The following is an 18,549-nucleotide window of genomic DNA, read 5'->3' as shown; positions in this document are numbered from 1 at the left end:
ACGGGTGGGGGCTCTGCAGGAGAGTAGGTGCAAAGCGCGGACTCCGGCTGGGGTGGGGCCGTGGCGGCGCGATGCGCAGCGTTACGGCTTTCGGGGGCTGACCTTGGGCAGGCCGCTTAACGGGACCCTCAGTTTCTCGTCTCTGAGGGGAGATGGGGTGGACAAATCACAGGTGGCCGAGGTCCGTGCGATACTCTGCCCTGTAAGGCCCGTGGTAGTCGCTCCCCGAGGGGCAGGTAGAGGAGGGCATGGTGGTGGATTCAGGGGTGGGGGTGGGGGCGGTGGGGAGACGCCAGCCCAGAATTCCTGCTCCAGGCTCCGGGGTTTTCCGTGGGCCCCCAGGCACCTCCCATGGCCACATGCCTGCCCTCCAGGTACTGTCCAGCTGATGGCAGGTTCCTGCCGGTCCACTGGACACACTCCTACAGAAGTTGTTCCCTTGGGGGACCTGGGATTTTTTTTTTTTTTTTTTTTGACTGTAAGATGGAGCTGACTGTGGCTTTCCCCGAGGAGGAGTGGGAGGACTAAAGGTGTGCCAGGCACACAGTAGGTGCTCAGCAAATGTCATTTCTTTCTCATGCGGTTGCACATTTTGCTTGTCCTTGCCTTCGGGCTCCGGAAGCCACCAAACTCGTTACCTTGCTGAAATGGGGGAGGGGTGTCCCGGGCAATCGAGGGCACAAGGGGTCCCTGAGCACAGGGCCTGGCCCAAGCCCACAGGGAGGAGCAGTCCACATCTGAATTCCCCTTTGCTGCCGACACTCTGCCCTTGGAGGTGGCAGCCTCCTGAATGCTCAATTAACGTGACACTAATTAGCTGGTGGCACCAGCAGAATCCCTAATGAGGCCGCCCAGGAAGTGGGGGAGGTGGGGAAGGCGGCTGGGCCGGGGCAGATGCAGCTGTCCTCTGGCCTGCACTGGGAGGACTGGGGGGGAGGGACGAGGGTGGCTGCCAAAAACCCTGACCTGCCCCCAGCCCGCTGACCGGGGTGTGAATCCAGGTGCCCCAGCCACCAGCAGGGTGCCTTCAGGGGGGTGACGCAGCTCCCTGGCCTCCACCTGCCCTAAGAGAACAGACTGGGGGTTCCGTGAGAATGCATGTCAGAAATCTTGGTACATGGGTGGGTGCTCAGAGAAGGCTGGCCGCCTGCCTTCTAGCTCTTTTTGGACCAGACTAGGCAGTGCGGGGTGGCGGTGATCACTGGGCACTGCAAGGAAGGATGCTCTCATTCTCCAACCATGTGTGTGCACATGCATGCAGGCTCACACGTACACATGCTCAGATGTTTAGGGGCACGCGTGTGGACTCACAGGTGCCCAGATATTGAGGGCTGTCCTGTACACAGAGATGGGGAGGTGCTCACAGGCTCATGCGTGCATCCACAACACGCCTTCCACACCCTGGAGTGCCCAAGGGGGCCCTGCAGGCTGGGCTGGGCAGACTTTAATCCCTCACCCAGCCTGACCTTCCTGCCCCTCACGTGTGTCTCAGTTTCCCTTACCTGCTCCCTGCCTGGCCTCTGAGAGCCTACTGCTCACGGTCTCCCTGTGCCCAGCTCGCTGACTGCTGCCTGCCTGGTGCCCTTTGGAACTGCTGCCTCATCTCCCCTCCTTGTGGCCACATACATACCCCCTCTGTCTCCATCCACAACCACGTGGGTTTGACTCATCTACCCTTCCCTCCCCATGCGCCCGGCCCCCTCCCACCCTCTGCCCCTCCGCATTGCTCTCTCGCTCTTGCTCTCTGCAGTCACACCCCTGGCTGGCTGTTCTGGATACTGGTCCATCATTCGTGCTGCAGACACCCCCTCTCAATCTTTGGCTAGTCTTGACTTTTTTTTTTATGGTGCCTTTTGCTGAGTGGCAGTTTTTAATTTTAATGTGTTCCAACTTGTTTCCTTTATTGGTGCTTTTTTCCCCTCTTTCCATTTGCAAATCCTTCCTGATGGATATTCCCCGTCATTTGCTCCAAAGAATGATATGGTTTTGCATCGCATGGTACCAGATTTTTAGTCTGTCTGGAAGTCCTCATTGTGTGTGGTGTGAGGTAGGGCTCCAATGTCATTCATTCCATGTGGATAACTGGGGTCCTAGCACTGTATGTCCATCTCCAGGGATCTGCAGCTTCTGCTTTGTCCCAAACTGAGCTCACATGCACACTGGTCCGTGTCTAGACGTTCTGCTCCATGCCCTGGCTCCCTCTGTCCCCGTGCTGATCCCACCACCTCAGCCTTAAGCCAGAGCAGTACTAGTCTGGTCCCCTACACTTACATTCTTTGTCAGAAGCGCCTTGCCCATTCTTGGCCTTTTGTTCTTATCAACTTCAAAGTCAGCTTTTCAAGTTACACACACACATACACAAATGGTCAGGATGTAAGGATTGGATTGATTTTCCCCCTATTGAAATCTCTGTCCATGTGCAGGGCGTATATCTACGTTTATTTAGGTCTTTAAAAAATATCACTGAATACGCTTTTCTCCACAAATGTCATTTACCTCTTTCACCAATTTATTTTAGTTTCTTAACATAATAATACCGTAACATGGATAAAATGGACAATTCCTAGAAAGACACAAACTACCTGTCTGACTTACGAAGAAACAAAATCCAAACAGACCTATAACCAACAAAGAGCTGGAATTAGTCATCAGAACACTCCCCCCCAAGTCAACACCACAGTGAGATCCCACTTCCCAGCCAGTGGGATGGCTGGGATCAGAAAGCTGGGTGGTTAAGTTTCGGTGAAGACGTGGAGGAACTGGTGCCTCACCTGCGGCCGGCGGGCACGCACAACAGCACAGCTGCTCCGGGGACTGTTCTGGGAGCTCCTCAAAGAGTCAGAGAATGGCCACGTGCCCAAGCAACACAACTCTTGGGTTTACCCGTGAGACCAATGAAAACCTATGTCCCCGCAAAGACTTGTACACGAACATTCACAGCAGCATTACTCAGGATCGCTCCCAAAGGTGGAGCAACCCACACCCCCATCCGTGGGCACATGGTAAAGAAAACATGTAGCCATGCAAGGGAAAATTACGCAGTGATGACGAGCAATGACGTATGGGCACGAGCTACTTGGGGGCTGAACCCCAAAAACATAGGAAATGAAAACAGCCAAACACAAAGGGCCGCACGTTGTAGGATTGCATTTATCAGAAATGTCCGAGACAGGCAAATGCAGAGACAGTGGGTGAGCAAGCTGAGTATCAGGAGTCCGGAAGAAATGGGGACTGACTGTTCATGGGTGTGGCCTTTCTGTTTTGGCAATGAGACAATGTTCTGAAACTTAACGGTGGTGGTGGTGGCACAACCCTGTGAATTCACACTACGAAGTATTCACCAGTACACTCTGAATGGATGGAGTGTGTGGTACGTGTTACCGTACACGGAAAGCTGTTTCCAAAAAAAAAAAAAATTGGTAATAGTATCTTTTTTTACAATGTAATTTCCAGCTCTTTGTAGCTGGTATACGGTAGGAGCCAGCAAACCACCACATCCAGGCCAAGCCTGGCCTGCTGCCTGCTTTTGTAAATAAAGTTTTATTGGAATACAGCCACGCCGATTCACTTCCACGCTACCACATGGCCGAGCTGAGTACGTTGCCATAGAGACTGTATGGCCTGCAGGGATGAAAATACCCGAAAAGTTACAGGAAATGTTTGCCAGCTCCGGGTGCAGGGGAACACGGCGCTGTTTGTATGTCGGCCTTATATCTGCACTCTTGCTGAATTCTTTTGGGGTTTCCATGCAGCTAGTTTCACTTCTTTCTAAGCCTTATAGTTTGTTGTTTATGTTCTCTGTCTCACTGAGCCGGCCACGACCTCTGTGCACGGGGGGAAGGCAGTGATTTGGATCTTTGTCTGGCTCTGATTTTAGCAACCCTCAGGTTGCTTTGTGGTGGGTTACTCGTGGATGCTCCGTCGCAGAGGAAGTTTGCCTTCCTTCCTAGTGTAAGAGCTGATTTTTATTTGTTAAATCATAGAAAGGGGACTGACCCCATCTGGCCCTCTCCCAGCCCTTCATCTCTGAGCTTCTGTCCCCTCCTAGGCATGGTTCCTCTGGTGGGGGTGGCACTGGACCTTCCTTCTGTCCCCAGGCTGCACTCAGCAACAGCTCCATAATTGAATCTGCTACTAGAGGTTTGTTTTTAATTTTATTGGAATTTTAAATTGCTTTGTTTCTTCCGTATTTTATTAGTGTCAGTGGAAGCAGCTGCACCTGCAGGAATGCTCGTGGGGCTGCCGTTCCAGCCTTTTGGGGTCAAGGTTGGTGCGTGAGGGGTGGGAACGGGGGAGAAGAGCCTCTCCCTGCCCCTCCGGGGTTAGCAAGCCCTTTCTCCCATGAAGATGAGGGAGTGGGCTGGAAACCTTTTGTCCCTTTGTTGAGTGCGGGGCGGGAGGCTCCCACTCTCTGGGGGGGGGGCAGGTGAAGTGTTTGGGTCTGCTACCAGGCCCTGGGGGTTCTCTCTTGTTCTTACCCTCCCATCACAGTGAACAGGCCCGGAGCCGGCCAGTCACTCGCTTGTCCAAGACCACACACATGCCCCATTTGGGGCACAGCCAGGATTTGACCCCCCGGACCATCTCCGTCTCCAAGCCTTTGCCCTGGGGGCTCATGGGAAGGAAGGCAGGGTGGGCCTGCTACTCTCACCTGCAGAAGGGCAGTCTGAGGCTCAGAGAGGCTGTGCCGCTTACCCGAGGCCTGGCAGAGCAAGGGTGGCAGCTCACATCAGTCTCCTGGGGTAGCTGCCTCAGCTCTTCCCTTCCTGGATGGCAGATCCCTGAATGCCACCCCCAAACCCTCACAGTGCCTCTCTGGGGCTCTCTGCACAGCCTATACTTAAAGCAGTGCGGACTCCAAGTTTACGTATCAACACCACGATGAGAAAGTCAAATATTTATTAGCAGGGAAGGTCCTGAGCAGCTGAGAAAAACATGCTTTTGTCCCAGGTATCAGCAGGTCCTGTTTGGGACCCAGGGACTCTGGCCAGCTGGGAGTGGCCCAAGAAGTTAGGCCTGAGGTAGGGGAGGGGAAATGGACCCCCACTGCGTGCGTACGCGCGCGCACACACATCTTTTTTTCCTTTTTTTTCTCTCCAGGCCACTTTCTCTGGTCACCTGTTCCAGCTGCCCAGGCTCCTGGACACAGGGCCACCCCCACTCCTGGCTCCTCCACCTGCCTGACTTTAGGCCCCAGAGAGGGACATTGCAGCCATTTCCGGTTTGCTGGCCATGTTCTGGGCCTGTGTGGTTGCCATGCCTTGTGTAGCCTTGTGTAGAGGCAGGATGCCCTGATGCCATTTTATAAGGAAGGGAGGGAGGGCATCTCAGACTGGGCCACATCTTCCCTCGACCAGGCTTTCAACATTATTGTCACAGGTGGTCAGAGCTGGATGGCTTCTTAGGTCCACCTGACCCGACCCCTTGCTTTACAGAAGTGAGAACACTGGCCCTAAAAAGCTGACCAACTTGTCCAAGGACAGTACACATGGCCCAGTTGAGACCTTTCTCCTGGGGTGAGAAATGCAGCACAGCCTATGGTCTGGTCAGAAAGCTCAGGGAGAGCCCTTTCCGTCTCAGTTCTGCCCAAAGGCCACAGGCACAGGAGGGTCTGCCTAAGGCCTGACTGCCCCAGCGTCATGCCCAGGAGGAAAGGGCAGGAGCCTCCTCTGCCAAGTGTCCAGGCCTTGACTGGCAGCCGGGCACCCAATTCAATTTGCTTATCTCCCTTCCTGCCTCCCTCTTTCCTGTGCTCTTCAATTACAGGCAGAGTCACTGTCTTTTCCAATAAGTGCAAAGATGTCAAAGGGCCTGACTGAGCTGGAGAAGCAGGACGTCCTTGGTGGCCCTCCACACTGTCTTGTTCAAGCCTTGGAGCAGGAAGGAAGGACTCATCCGGGCCATCGTGCCCAGCCCCTGCCTCTAGCCGGCGGCATAAGTTAAAACACACAGATCCTCTGAGCCAGTAAGTCCACCCTGGGAGAATTTTTTTTTGCACAAATACACATAGATGTACAAAGATTCAGTACAGCCCTGTTCCGAATAGCAAGAGACTAGAAACAACCTAAATGTCCAACAGAGGGATGGTTTAAAATGTTATTCTTTATCCATGTAATGGAATACAATGCAGCTGTCAAAAAGAATGAGGGCATTCTTTCTATCAGATGGTGAGTAATTGTTGGGAAATATTGGTAATGAAAAAGGGCAAGGAACGAAGAAGGTGGGGGGGGATGTGAATGTTTATACAATGTGAATGTTTATACAAAAGGTATTTATTGTTCCTCCTACATGTGTATTTTTCAGAAGGGTATTTAAGAAACTGCCAACATTGGTTTCCTCTGAGAAAGAGAGTTATTTTTCATTTTAAATTCTCAAGCTTTCTGAATTGGGTGCCATGGACAATCTATTCAGTGAAGTACTTAATTTAATAAAAGAGAATATGTTCTCCCTGAAGGTCATATAAAGGAATGAAGGGAACTGTGCATGAAAAACATATTCCTTAAAACCAAAGCCCCCCCCCCACCAAATTATCTGTCATTGTCCTGTTTTTGATAAGGCAGACAAATATTTCTCTATACCCCTATCTCTGAAAGAACACCAGCAGAAGAACCTCAATTTTGATGAATGTTGATATAATACCTTCTCTTTCTACAAATACCCCAGAAGCAACATGGAACAAAAACACAAGTTCCATTTTTTGGCAAAACTAGAAGACAGCTAAATCCCTAAACAACAGCAGGTAGACAGGCTGCCCAAAGCAAACAGAGATCAAGTGGGGCTGAGGGAGGAAGCAGAAAGAGTGCCATAGCTGTGCATTTCAGAAAAAACCAGCAGCATACACTTCCCAACTGTGATGGATACACCCTGTACCAATCTAAACAAAATCTAAACCCCCTTCTTTGCTTCAGTGAAACCAGGGATGCATCAGCTGGTTATAGACCTTCCCTGGGCCCACTTGGTTCTGAAAATCAAAGAAGGTAGGGCTAAAAAGAAATCCCATGAATAAGCCATACTTGTAGGAACTGGTTTGTCTCTGAGGCAACTGGAGGGAAATAGCCGGGCTGAGAAAAACTCATCTCCTCCAGAGGCAAGTAATAAAACTGAACCAGCATGGTATTTAATCAAAAGGAAAATGAGAAAGGCAAAGCCTAATAAACGGCTGGCAAAAAAAATTAAGAAACCCCATCAGAAAAATGTAGCCACAGACAAGATGAAGATTATAGCCAAATATTTCATTGTGAGGGAAAAAACTTTGTAAACAATTGTTTCTATAAAACAAAAACACAAAGCAGATATACAAGAGTAGAAGAAAAAACTTATAAAAGCAAAACGGGAATATGGAATGTACAAGGAGAACAAAAAGTGCAAGAAAAAAGTGAGCAAAGTGAAAAGGAAGACAGGCAAAAGACAGACAATCTTTGCTTAACTAGAGTCTCCAAAGAAGGAAACTGAAATTATACAAGCCTCGGATCTGCCTGTCAAAAGGGCATGGTACTGTGTTCTGGAAAAAAGAGACTCTGAACGGTCAACCCCAAGACACATGCTAGTAAAAGTAGTAACAGGAAAGACATGAAAAGATCAAAGTGAAATATAAAGAAGGAAAAATCAGGCTTCAACTTCTCCATGGCAACATTCAACATTAGAGGAGAACAGAATATGGTCTACAAAGATCCTCAAGGAAACAAAGTGACCCAGGGATAATTTTTCACTCATTCAAGCAGAAAGTTGACAAGATATACCTTTCTGAACTTGGGGGAACTGCTGGAATGCTGGTCACTTGAGGCCTTAAGCCATATACCCATGGACTAACTGGATGATGGGAAACTAAGGTGCAAGGATTGGTGGTGAGCACTGACCCTATTTCTCTGGGAGACAGACTGAAATAACTGTGGGACTGTGGTGATGTAACCAACATTACAAGTCCTGGGAACAGAGTAATGGTATCACTAATAACAGAAGGTTGGGAAGGGGAAAGAGAGGAATGGAAGTAGAAGTACATAGATATCCTCATATTTAATAGTTGGGATCAAAAGATATATTTTTTTAAGATTTTTTTTTTTTTTTTAGTAGTCTCTACACCCAACATGGGGCTCGAAAGCACAACCCTGAGATCAAGAGTTGTATGCTCTACCGACTGAGCTAGCCAGATGCTCCAAAAGATATTTAAAACTGATGTCAGGTAGGGACACCTGGGTGGCACAGGCTTTGTTAAGTGTCCGACTCTTGATTTCAGCTCAGGTTGTGATCTCAGGGTCGTGAGACAGAGCTCCGCATCAAGCTCTGCGTTGAGCCCTGCGTTGGGCTCAGTGTGGAGTCTCCTTGAGGTTCTTTTTTCCTCTCCCTCTGCCCCTCCCGCTTGTGCTCACTCTCTAAAATAAATCTTAAAAAAGAAACCGATGTCAGGTAATGAAAGCTTAATTTGAAGAGGTGAACTCTAAGAAAATGTAGGGAGCAAAAGGAAATACATTGATTTCATCATTTTGTTCATTTTAGGGACAGTAATAGATACTGTTCCAAAGAAATAGAGATCAGGGTATTATTTAAAGTTACAGCACTAGAACAAAAACAACCTTCTTTATGATTAGTGGGTACACAGTGCAGCACAGATCACATAGAGATAGACTTCTTAAGATTTTATTTATTTGAGAGAGTGAGCAAGAGAAGCAGACTCCCCAGTGAGCAGGGAGCCCGACACGGGCTCAATCTCAGGACCCTGGGATCATGACCTGAACTGAAGGCAGATGCTTAACCAACTGAGCCACCCAGGCGCCCCGAGAGAGACTTTTCAAAGCAATTAAAATAAAGCACAAAATAGATCAGACACCTGTCATATCAATAAATGTAAATGGGCTAAAACATTCAAAAAATTTTAAAAAGCCATTCAGATTGTCTCACAAAGCTTAATCCAGCTCTACGGTATATGAGTCACATCTAAACCGAGTAATTTAGAAAGGTTGAAATGAAAGGATTGGTAAAGTTTCAAGGAAAATGTGAATCAAAAAAGCAGAGGTTACCATCTTATTAAGTATGGCCAAGAAAGACGCAATTCACTACAAAGATTTAAAGTATTACTATCTCTGTGTTAAATGACATTGCATCACCATGCATAAGGCCACAGCTGTAGATGCTGCAAGAAGAGATAGACTGGGAACAGGTGAGTAGTAGGTGTCTAATTCATTTCTCCATCCATGACAGGTAAGCAAGGATATGGAAGACCTAACTAACATAATTAATGGGGGAGATATAATTTGTATACACCAAACTTTGAATCCCCAAAATAGCCACACTTCTTTCCAAGTCCCATTTGAAAAGTCACAAAACTCACAAAAACTGATTACACCAAAAAGAAAAATTTAAGTCCAAAAAAGAAATCATGGACAACATTCTCTGATCATAATGCATTGTAACTAGAGATAATGAATTACAAAAGCACCTACTACCTGAGTGGATAGGTGGAATTCAAATGAGCCTTAGGTCAAAGAAGAAATCAAAATTAAATTAAAGAGATTTTAAAAATAATGATAAAAATACCTTCTATTGGAACCTATAGGACACAACTAAAGCAGTGCTCGGAGAATTCATAGCTTTAATATTTTTTTCTTGTTTATCAGTATAAAGAATTAAGCCATTAACTCAAATTTTTTAAGAAACAAGGAAAGTACAAAGAAGAATTAAATACTAAAAAGCATAAATTAATAAATTAGAAGGCAGAAAAGGGTAATTACTAATAAATAGATTTCAAAGATGGATCTTTGGGAAGGGGAGGTTGGTAACCTCTTGGCTAACTAACCTAATCAAGAAAAATGGGGAATGGGTTTGGGGAGGGAAGCACAAAATGTACAAGAAATAAGGATGAAATAATCATTTAAAAACGGTAAATTAATTTGTTCAACCTCATGCAAGTAAATTTGACAGCTGGATAAAATGAATACTTTTCTAGACAGACATAATTTACCAAACTCATTCAAGGAGCAGTAGAACAATTATAACCGATCAATTATTATGGAAGAATCAAAGAGCTCCCACCCCAAAGAAAGGCACTGGCCCAGACTGTTCCATGGAGGATCAACTAATCTTTAAAGAACAGATAATCCATTTCTACTTAAACTATCACAAAGCATAGAGAAAGGAGGGAAGCCTCCATTTTCTTTATGAGGCAAGCATAACACTGATCATGAAACCCAATAAAAATTGTTCCAAAAAACTGAAAACTAATCTCACAGATGAAACTGCGGCAAAACCCCTAAGTAGCCAAGCCAATCCAGCACTGTATTGAAATATTCACCATGACCAACTGGGATTCAACCAGGAATGCAAGGATAGTTTGATGTAAAGGGATCTTCTATCATTATTCCTATTACATGATTAAAGGAAAAAAACATTGTCTTCATAGACACTGAAAAGGCTTTTGGTAAGCTTCAACTTCCATTCTTAATTTTTTAAAATTCTTAATAAAACAGGAATACTCAGACACTTATTTAACCTGATAAAACATCTGCCCCTGAAACCAGCATTTTGCATGATGGGGACATCCTAAAAGCTTCTCATTAAAGTCAGGAATGAAGCAAGAGTGTCCATTATCACCATTATTTTTCATTGTTCTAAGGATCGCAGCCAACACTATTAAGTAAGACAAAGAAATTAAGGTATAAAACTTCCAAAGTAGGAGGTAAGGTTATCATTTGCACATGATAAAATAGAGTAACTGGAAAATCTAAGAAACCAAATGGAAAAACCATTACAAACAATAAAAGAATTCAGTAAGGGGGCAGGAGTTAATAGCCTTTATATAAATAACCTCCATTTCAGGAAGAAAAGACTAGCCAAAAAAAGGGGTAACTACCCAGAATTAAACTTTTAAAATATGCAAGATCTAGATGAAGCAAATATTAAAACATTCCCAGAGACACAGAAAAGTCTGAACAAACTGATGGTCCTGGAGGGCATCAACATAAAAAAATTTCTTCCTGAATTATAAATTTCATGCAAGCCCAGAAAAAAAAAAACAACAGGATTTTTGTTCTTACCCAGATGAGTTGATTCTATAGTTCAGGCAGAAAAATAGCCAATTTCCACTTCTAGAAATTTAGGGTGGGGGGCCTAACAAGGAACAACAAGCACCACCAAATATTAAAAGGTGTTATGTGCATGATACAATGCAAAGGAACCTTGAAAACATGATGCTAAGTGAAAGAAGCCAGTTGCAAAAAACCACACGCTATAGGGTTCCCTTCTTAGGAAAGTCCAGAATAGGGTAAGGGGTTTCTTCTTGAGGTGATAAGAATGTTCTAAAAATGACTAGGGTGACGGATACAAAATTCTGTAAATATACTAAAAACCCTTAATTGTACACGTCACATGGGTGGGTTTTGTGGTATATGAATTCTATTTCAATAAAGTTGTTAAAATTTTTAATGTATTATAACTCTGTAACAATTAAAACAGCATTGCCCTAATGACTTGCGTATGCTTGGATCCATACCTTACACTTTATACCATGTACTTAAAAAATTAAACCATAAAAAAACTAGAAGAAAGCCTGGGGAACTTTAAAAAAAAATAATCTCAGCATGAGGAAGGACATTCTAAGTATGACACAAAATCCAAAGGCCCTAAAAGGAAATACAGATTTCACTTCACAAAGACATGGCAGAATCAAAGACAAATGATAAATTGGGAAAACCATATGCAATTCAGATGACAGACAGAGGTCTAATTCCGCAATATACAAAGAGCTCCTATAATTCAATAAGGACAAAAAAACCACCCAATTGAAAAAACAGACCAAGGAGATGAGTAAGTTCAAAGATAAAACAAATGGCCCCAACATGAAAAGATAGTCATCCTCATTCATGTTAAACTTAAAACCACACTGTGATCCTACTTTCACTGATGAGGTGACCCAGCCTAGAAGTCTGACACCATGCTGTGATGGTGAGGGTGTGGGCAAACAGGTGTCTCACCCAGAGTCATCTCAAGATGTTCCTCAGACTACATCTATCAAAATTACAAAGGCAGAGAACTTTGACCCAGTATTTCCCTTTCTAGAAGTTTATCTTGTAGATTTATTCACACCTCTCTCAAATAAAATCTAAAAAAAAAAAAAATTATAAACACCTATTAAGAAAGGAGAAAGAGCAACAGTGTAAAAGCACAATGATGAAGGGCAACCAATCTCGTGCTATAGGACAGCGCCAACAGGGAGCTAGCTGTCCCCCTACCCTTTTTCTTACAGAGAGAGCAAGCGCACGCACATGAGCCAGGGGGTGAGAGTGGGGGGGATGACTCTTAAGCAGACTCCACCATGCCCAGTGTGGAGCCAACATGGAGCTCGATCTCACAATCCTGAGATCATAACCCGGAGATCATGACCTGAGCTGAAATCAAGAGTCGGACGCTTAACTGGCTGAGCCACCCAGGTGTGCCCCGATAGCTGTCCCCTTTGAAGAGACAATAATAGTTCATTTCTGAGAGCTGCAGTTTAAGAACCCAGGCCTATGTTGTTACCAGATCCTCTGATTTTTTTCAAGAGACATTATAAATCCAGATTATTATGCAAATCTCCCTGTTTTTCAAATGTTTCCAAATACTTCAAATTACAAAAAAGACTCTATTGTGGCTAAAAAAAAAATCAGATCAGAGGGTTTGGTATTCCTGTCCTAGATGGTCAAGGAAGACAGACCCCTGGAGATCACCAAGTCCAGCTCCCTAATTTGACACACTGAAAAAGCAAGGCCCAGAGAGGGGAAAGACATGCCCAAGATCACACAGCAAATCAGGCCCCAAGCTGGGATATCACTGAGGACTATGTGCTTCCACATTGTCCTCTTTGCCAACAGTGCCAGAAAATCATGGTAGGTGAGACAGACATGGTGCATCGTGGGGTCCCAGGCAGGGGGCTGGGGTTGGGGTCAGAGGGGACTCCTGGGAAGGAGGTCACACTCCATGGGAGTCAGCCAAAGGGGGTGGGTGCCACTGTGGGGGAGGGGGTACAGCACAGGCAAAGGCCTAGACCACGGAGAGCTCTGGGCAGGGTTGTGGTGGGTGGATGTTCTGGGGTTCCGGTGGCATTCCCTGCTGGGATCTGCCCCACAAAGGCCTGAGGTGGGAAAAGCTGGGTGTGGACTCAGTGGGCAGAGGCAGGGGACAGGGGCAGGGGCTGGAGAGGCATGGGCAGGGGGAGGGCGTGCACTCACACTTTCGGAGCTCCAGGCTCTTGCTTGGGCAGGCCAGGTGTTGGCCCGGTGGGTTCTGGGTCCTCTGGAGACAGGCCAGCATGGCGGAGCTGGGGGCCCGCGGTGGGGCACACCGAGCAGCAGGGTCCCTGTGAGGAGGGAGATGAGGTGCTTGTCACTCGGGCTGCTCCGTGCCCGCCTCCCACTTCCCCCGGCTACTTCCAGCAGCCTCCCCACTACCCAGCAGATCACTGGAGACTCTCAAAGCAGATACCCCTTCTCCCTTATCTGACAGACGAGGACGCTGAGGCCTAGAGGCACCAAAGGAAAGAAAGGAAAAGAATCCAGATCTCGAGTGGTGGATTTCCACCGTGCTGGGGCCAGAACTGACCAGTCCCACATGCCCTGGCCCTGCTCACTGTGTGGGTCACCTCCTCCAAGAGGCTGCCCCGAGGCCCCCAGGCCTGGTTAGATCCTCACCCCCTCCCTGTTTCCTCAGCAGGTTGCCCTTCCAGCCAGGCGTGGCCTGTGGCTCTCCTGTCACCACCTGTGAGTGGGTCTGTCCTTGCTCTTCAGTTTTGAGCTCATGGAGAGCAAAGACGCCATGTGGTCACCTTTGGAAGCTACACGGGGTGGGGGTGGGGCGCCCAGGAACTGCCAGTAGGCGTATGGGTGTTCCAGTGTACTGAAGTGTTGTTCTGGAGCATCCTCACAGCACCCCTACAGGGAGATATCCAGGACGGCATCCCTGGGAGAATGCGGTCTCCAACCCTGAGCAGTGCTGAGCCTGAGCCCTGAGCCCAGGTCCCAAGGGCCACCAGGGTTCCCAGAACGCAGAGCCCCTATGGGGCAAGATGAACATGGGGCAAGGTGAACACAGGGCAAGGTGAACACAGGCCAGCTGGGGCTTGCCCTGGAGGCCATGAAGAGAGGGCGGGGATTTCTCTGCAGGGCCCCTCCCTTCCTCTCTTCCAGGTAAGGAGCCAGAACCAGCAGCCAGACAGCCCTGATGTCCACCCAGCCCGACCCGAACCCACCCCCACAAGTGTCCTGAGCAGCCAAGCTGGGCCAGCTCAATCCTCTTGCCAGTTCTTAAAAAAAGGAAGAAAGACGTGGGGGGGGGGGCGGGGGTTGGGGGGGTGTTTAAGGGGAAGAAAGGGGAGTTATTTAATACTAAACAGGTGTCTGGAGCCCTTAAATTCTGCCGCTTTCTTCTAATAATGAAGTATTCATGAGGAAAAGCCTTTTTTCACTACTTTCTTAAGATACTAATTTCACAACAAGCTCCTTGTTACGGCGCAATTATTCCAATCTTGAATTTCCCCGAGACGGTTGCAGCCTCCTGTCTGTCCTGACCTCTCGGTAAATGAAAGACAATCACGTAACCACCTTTCATTATGCTCTATTTTACTTTCAGCAAAGGTACCCTGAAAGAAATGATTTACTCTGAAAGGGACTTTTATTCAGTTTCAAAACCAATTTTCTCCTATTACTGTCTCAAAAAAAAAAAAAAAAAAAAAAGTAGGGGGGTGGATGGGGGAGGGGAGATGGTTCTCACTCACCCCCACCCCCACCCCCCAATCGCCAGCCTTAATGCAGCCACGATGCAGTCAGAGCTGCGCTATCCACTTCCCGGCTTTGATTTCTGGTAATTTTAAAATATGCCATTACAATCAGGCAGAAATTACATAGTTTAAAAAGGGAATGAAGTGGGGTTTATTGCAGGGATGAAAGCCCTTGACAGAGGGAAGGAGGCACCACTCCTCGGGGACAGGGGACCTGGACCCTTTAGGACAGAGCCGCACACACACTGTCCCGCTCGGACACCTGGGGACACGCGGGCAGGACGCCATCCACGCGCACTACGTACATCTGCCGAGATGGGCACGCCGCCGTCCACCCGTACCCACAGCGCCGCGCCCCTCCGCGCCCCCTGGCGCCCTCGCGTGCACATGCAGGCTGCCCACGGTCACGCGCAACCGCGTGCGCGCCTGCAAGGAAAGGGGCCGGCGGCGCAGCCCCTCCCCCCGATACGCCGGCCCGGCCCCGCGTCCACCTCTCACTGCTCTGACACAGGGTGTGGGGGACAGAGGGGAGAGCCCGAGAAGGCCGGCCAGCCGCAGGTGAACCTCCTCTCCACCCGCAGATGGGAAAACCCAAGCCAGAGAGAGCTAGCACCCCGCCCACGGCCACCCAGCAGTGGCTAGATAAGCCTACCCCCTCACCAGCGGGTAGCCCCCAGGGCTGGGCTGGAAACCTGGAAACTACATACCCCTGCCCCAGTGCCCACTGTGTGACCCCAGGGGAGCCTCTGATCCCTCCCAGGTCATTATCCATCAGCATCCTGACCATGCCCAGCACCGCCCCCCCAACCCCTGCAAGTCCTCCTCACTTCTTGCCTTTCACTGGGTGCCAGGGGCCCAAGAAGCCCAGCCCCTGTCCAGGTCCTCCCCTGCAATTCCCCAGGGCCGCACATTCCAGCATGCTTTGCAGCTGAATGAGGCAAGCTGGGGGCTGTAATTGTTGAGGGTGAGGGGCAGGTTGCCTAATCTAGGGCCTCTCTGGACCTCAGCAGCTGCCCTCTCAGTGGGGCTCTGGTTTTCAGAGTGCTCCGATGGTGGACGCCTAAGCAGTTCTGGGAGCCGAGAGGTCACCAGCTCAGGGAGTGACAGAAGATTCCCCCGGAAGAGACAGGACCCACGTTCAGGCCTCAGCTCAGTACAACAGCCTGCATCATTTCATCACTGGCTCCTGGAGTCCCCATAGCCCAAGTGACCATCTTCACTTGAAGGAGAGAGGTTTTTCTCTCTGTGCCTCTAATCCCAATTCACTGTTCATTTTCTCAGGAACCCTGTGCCCTGCTGCTGGGGCAGGTGGGGGGGTCAGTGTGGGAGGCGACAGGAGCCAGCCTAGCACAGTGATGAGTAGGTTACCACCAGTTCCCGCATCATCCCAACCATCTACAACAGGACAGAGTCAGACCCCCTCTAACCCCAGAACAGAGCCCAACTTTCTTTGCCTATCCCGGCCAGCCCTCCTAGCCCTCCCTCCAACCGGCTGCCCCACACCCCCAAACCTTTGCCCATGCTGGTCCCTGTGCCCACAGCACTGCCACCCCAGTCCATTTTAACTCAGACTCTGGCTCAGCTGTCCTTCCTCTGGGCATCCCCCCTCACAGTCTTAATCACACCAAGTGGTAACTGCCAATTTTCATGTCTGTCTCTCTCCACTGGACTGTCAGTTTCTCAGGGGCAAGGACCATGTCTTATTTGTCTCTTTCTCCCGGTGCCTGGCAAAGAGTAATCATTTAATAAATAGGTGCTGAATGACTGGCTGAATCAATGAATCACTTATTGTCAGACGAAGTGACCAAGGCCCAGAGAAGCCAAGCATCCTGGGAAACGTCACACAGCAAGCTGGGGACAGGAATGGGGCAGGCGCGTAAAACACTCACGTTCTTCCCGTGACCCCACCCTGCCCCCTCTCTGCTTGGCATCATCCCATCTGCAGAAAGCCAGCTCCTCTGAGGCCCCACCCTGACTCATGACTCCCCCAGCCAGGGACCATCCGGGAACACTGCTCATTTTGAAATCCTATCTGCAAATCAGGCTGTTTATAAACCCAAGGTCTTTTGTGACTTTAATAAAAAAAGGGGGTGGGGGGGAGGGAGGGAGAAAATGTCGCAAGCCTCAATGATTAGAATGCTTTGGCATCATTCCTGACGTGGGGGCTGATAAGACGTCTTATCTCAGAGGCACCCCTAGGAAAAGGTCCCCTCCACCAGATAACGCCCCCAGCTGTCGATATGCCCTTTCATGGCTGAGGATTTAGATAAAGGAAATGTGACAGGGGAGGGGAAAGAAAGGAAGGAACTTTCCAAGTTCGAGGAGGAATTGAGTCTGTGCTGCTTGCCTCGGCAGAACAATGCATAGGAGAAGGATGTCTAAAGGCTGTCTTTATTTTTATTAAAAGAACAGGGAATTGGGGCCTTTGGCCCTGCCTGCCTTTTGTCATCTCTCCCTGCCTGTCTGGCTGCAGGGGTCCTTGGGAAGCCCCCAGCCAGTGGGAGGGGTTGCTCACGATAACCATGCACACATTAGTACTAATAATAGCGCTGCCCATTTATCGAATGTTCCCTCTGTGCTGCGTCCCACGTGCATCCTGTCCGTCATACCTCACCGCTGCTTCCTAGCAGCCTCTGTGGTGGGTTCTGTTTTTATCCCCATTTCACAGATTAGGAAATGGCCACAGAGAGGGGAAGTAATCTGCACAAGGTCACACAGCTTTTAGGTGTCATCCCAACCAGAGACTGCACCCTCAGCCTCACACATGTGCGGCCCCTACCCTCAGCTCCATTGTGGTGGTGGTGGGGTGCCCTCAGCCCCCAGCTCCTGGGCAGCTGGGCAGGAAGGAGCCGAGGCAAAGCCCTGCTTCTCCCCAGTGCCCAAATCCACTCTGACTCTACTCCAGCAGGGGCTGGGATCACAGGGAAGGAGGTGAGGACGGGAAGGAGGAGGAGGGGCTCCCAGGAGGCCACTTACTCATCCCATAAACATTCACGGAGGACAGCGTGTGAGGCCTGCGTTGGGCAGAACAATACTGAGAGGAATAAATCGAAGACCCTGCCTCTGGGAGAACCGTTCTGAGGTGGCTGTCATTTACCCACCCATTCACTCACTCACTCACTCATTCATTCATTCAGGCAGCAAACACTCCTTGAGCAACCTTTGAGGGCTAGCCCCGTGCCATGTGCACTGTACAAAATCAGTAAGAATATCCTGACAATCCTTGGGGCCTGCTTCTCCCTCCCTCTCCCTCTGCCTGCCACTCCTCCTGCTTGTGCTCTCTGTCAAATATAAATAAAATCTTAAAAAAAAAAAAAAAAAATGTCCTGCCAAAAAGAACATCCAGTAAGAACTGACTTCCCACTCCCAAATCCAACCCAATGAAAATGAACTTTTCTGGGGCGCCTGGGTGGCTCAGTCAGTTAAGCATCTGCCTTGGGCTCAGGTCATGATCCTGGGGTCCTGGGATCCAGTCCTATGGTGGCTTCCTGCTCAGTGGAGAGTCTGCTTCTCCCTCTGCCCCTCCCCCCACTCCTGGGCTCTTTCTCTCTCTCAAAAAATAAATAAAATCTTAAAAAAAAAAAAAAAGAAAATGCACTTTCCTGGCTTCTCCCTCCAGATGCTATTTCCCGAAAGTGGCAGGGGGGTAGAACTTTCCCTCATGCATCCTGCAGGTCTGCAGTCTGCTCCTTGCCAGGCCGGGCTGGCCTGAGAGCAGGGCAGAGTATGAGGACATGCTTGGGGTCTGCACAAGGGCGAGGCTGTGACCTCATGAAGGCCATGGCTATGCCACTTCCAGCCCTTGCCCT

At 48.8% G+C, this 18,549-nt stretch overlaps 1 protein-coding gene across 1 annotated transcript in view; it reads right to left on the bottom strand.

Moving 5' to 3' along the window:
- The window catches only part of FAM222A (family with sequence similarity 222 member A), a 54,736-nt gene that overhangs the window by 11,181 nt on the left and 25,006 nt on the right, over window positions 1–18,549 (bottom strand). The window contains exon 2 of the mRNA XM_032398011.1: window positions 13,197–13,324. Coding sequence (XP_032253902.1) covers window positions 13,197–13,278 — 82 coding nt within the window. The 5' untranslated portion in view covers window positions 13,279–13,324. The remainder of the gene's footprint in view (window positions 1–13,196; window positions 13,325–18,549) is intronic.

Source organism: Phoca vitulina, unplaced genomic scaffold (assembly GCF_004348235.1).
Source record: "Phoca vitulina isolate PV1807 unplaced genomic scaffold, GSC_HSeal_1.0 scaffold108, whole genome shotgun sequence".
Classification (NCBI taxonomy): domain Eukaryota; kingdom Metazoa; phylum Chordata; class Mammalia; order Carnivora; family Phocidae; genus Phoca; species Phoca vitulina.
This window is presented reverse-complemented; position numbering and strand designations above follow the sequence as displayed.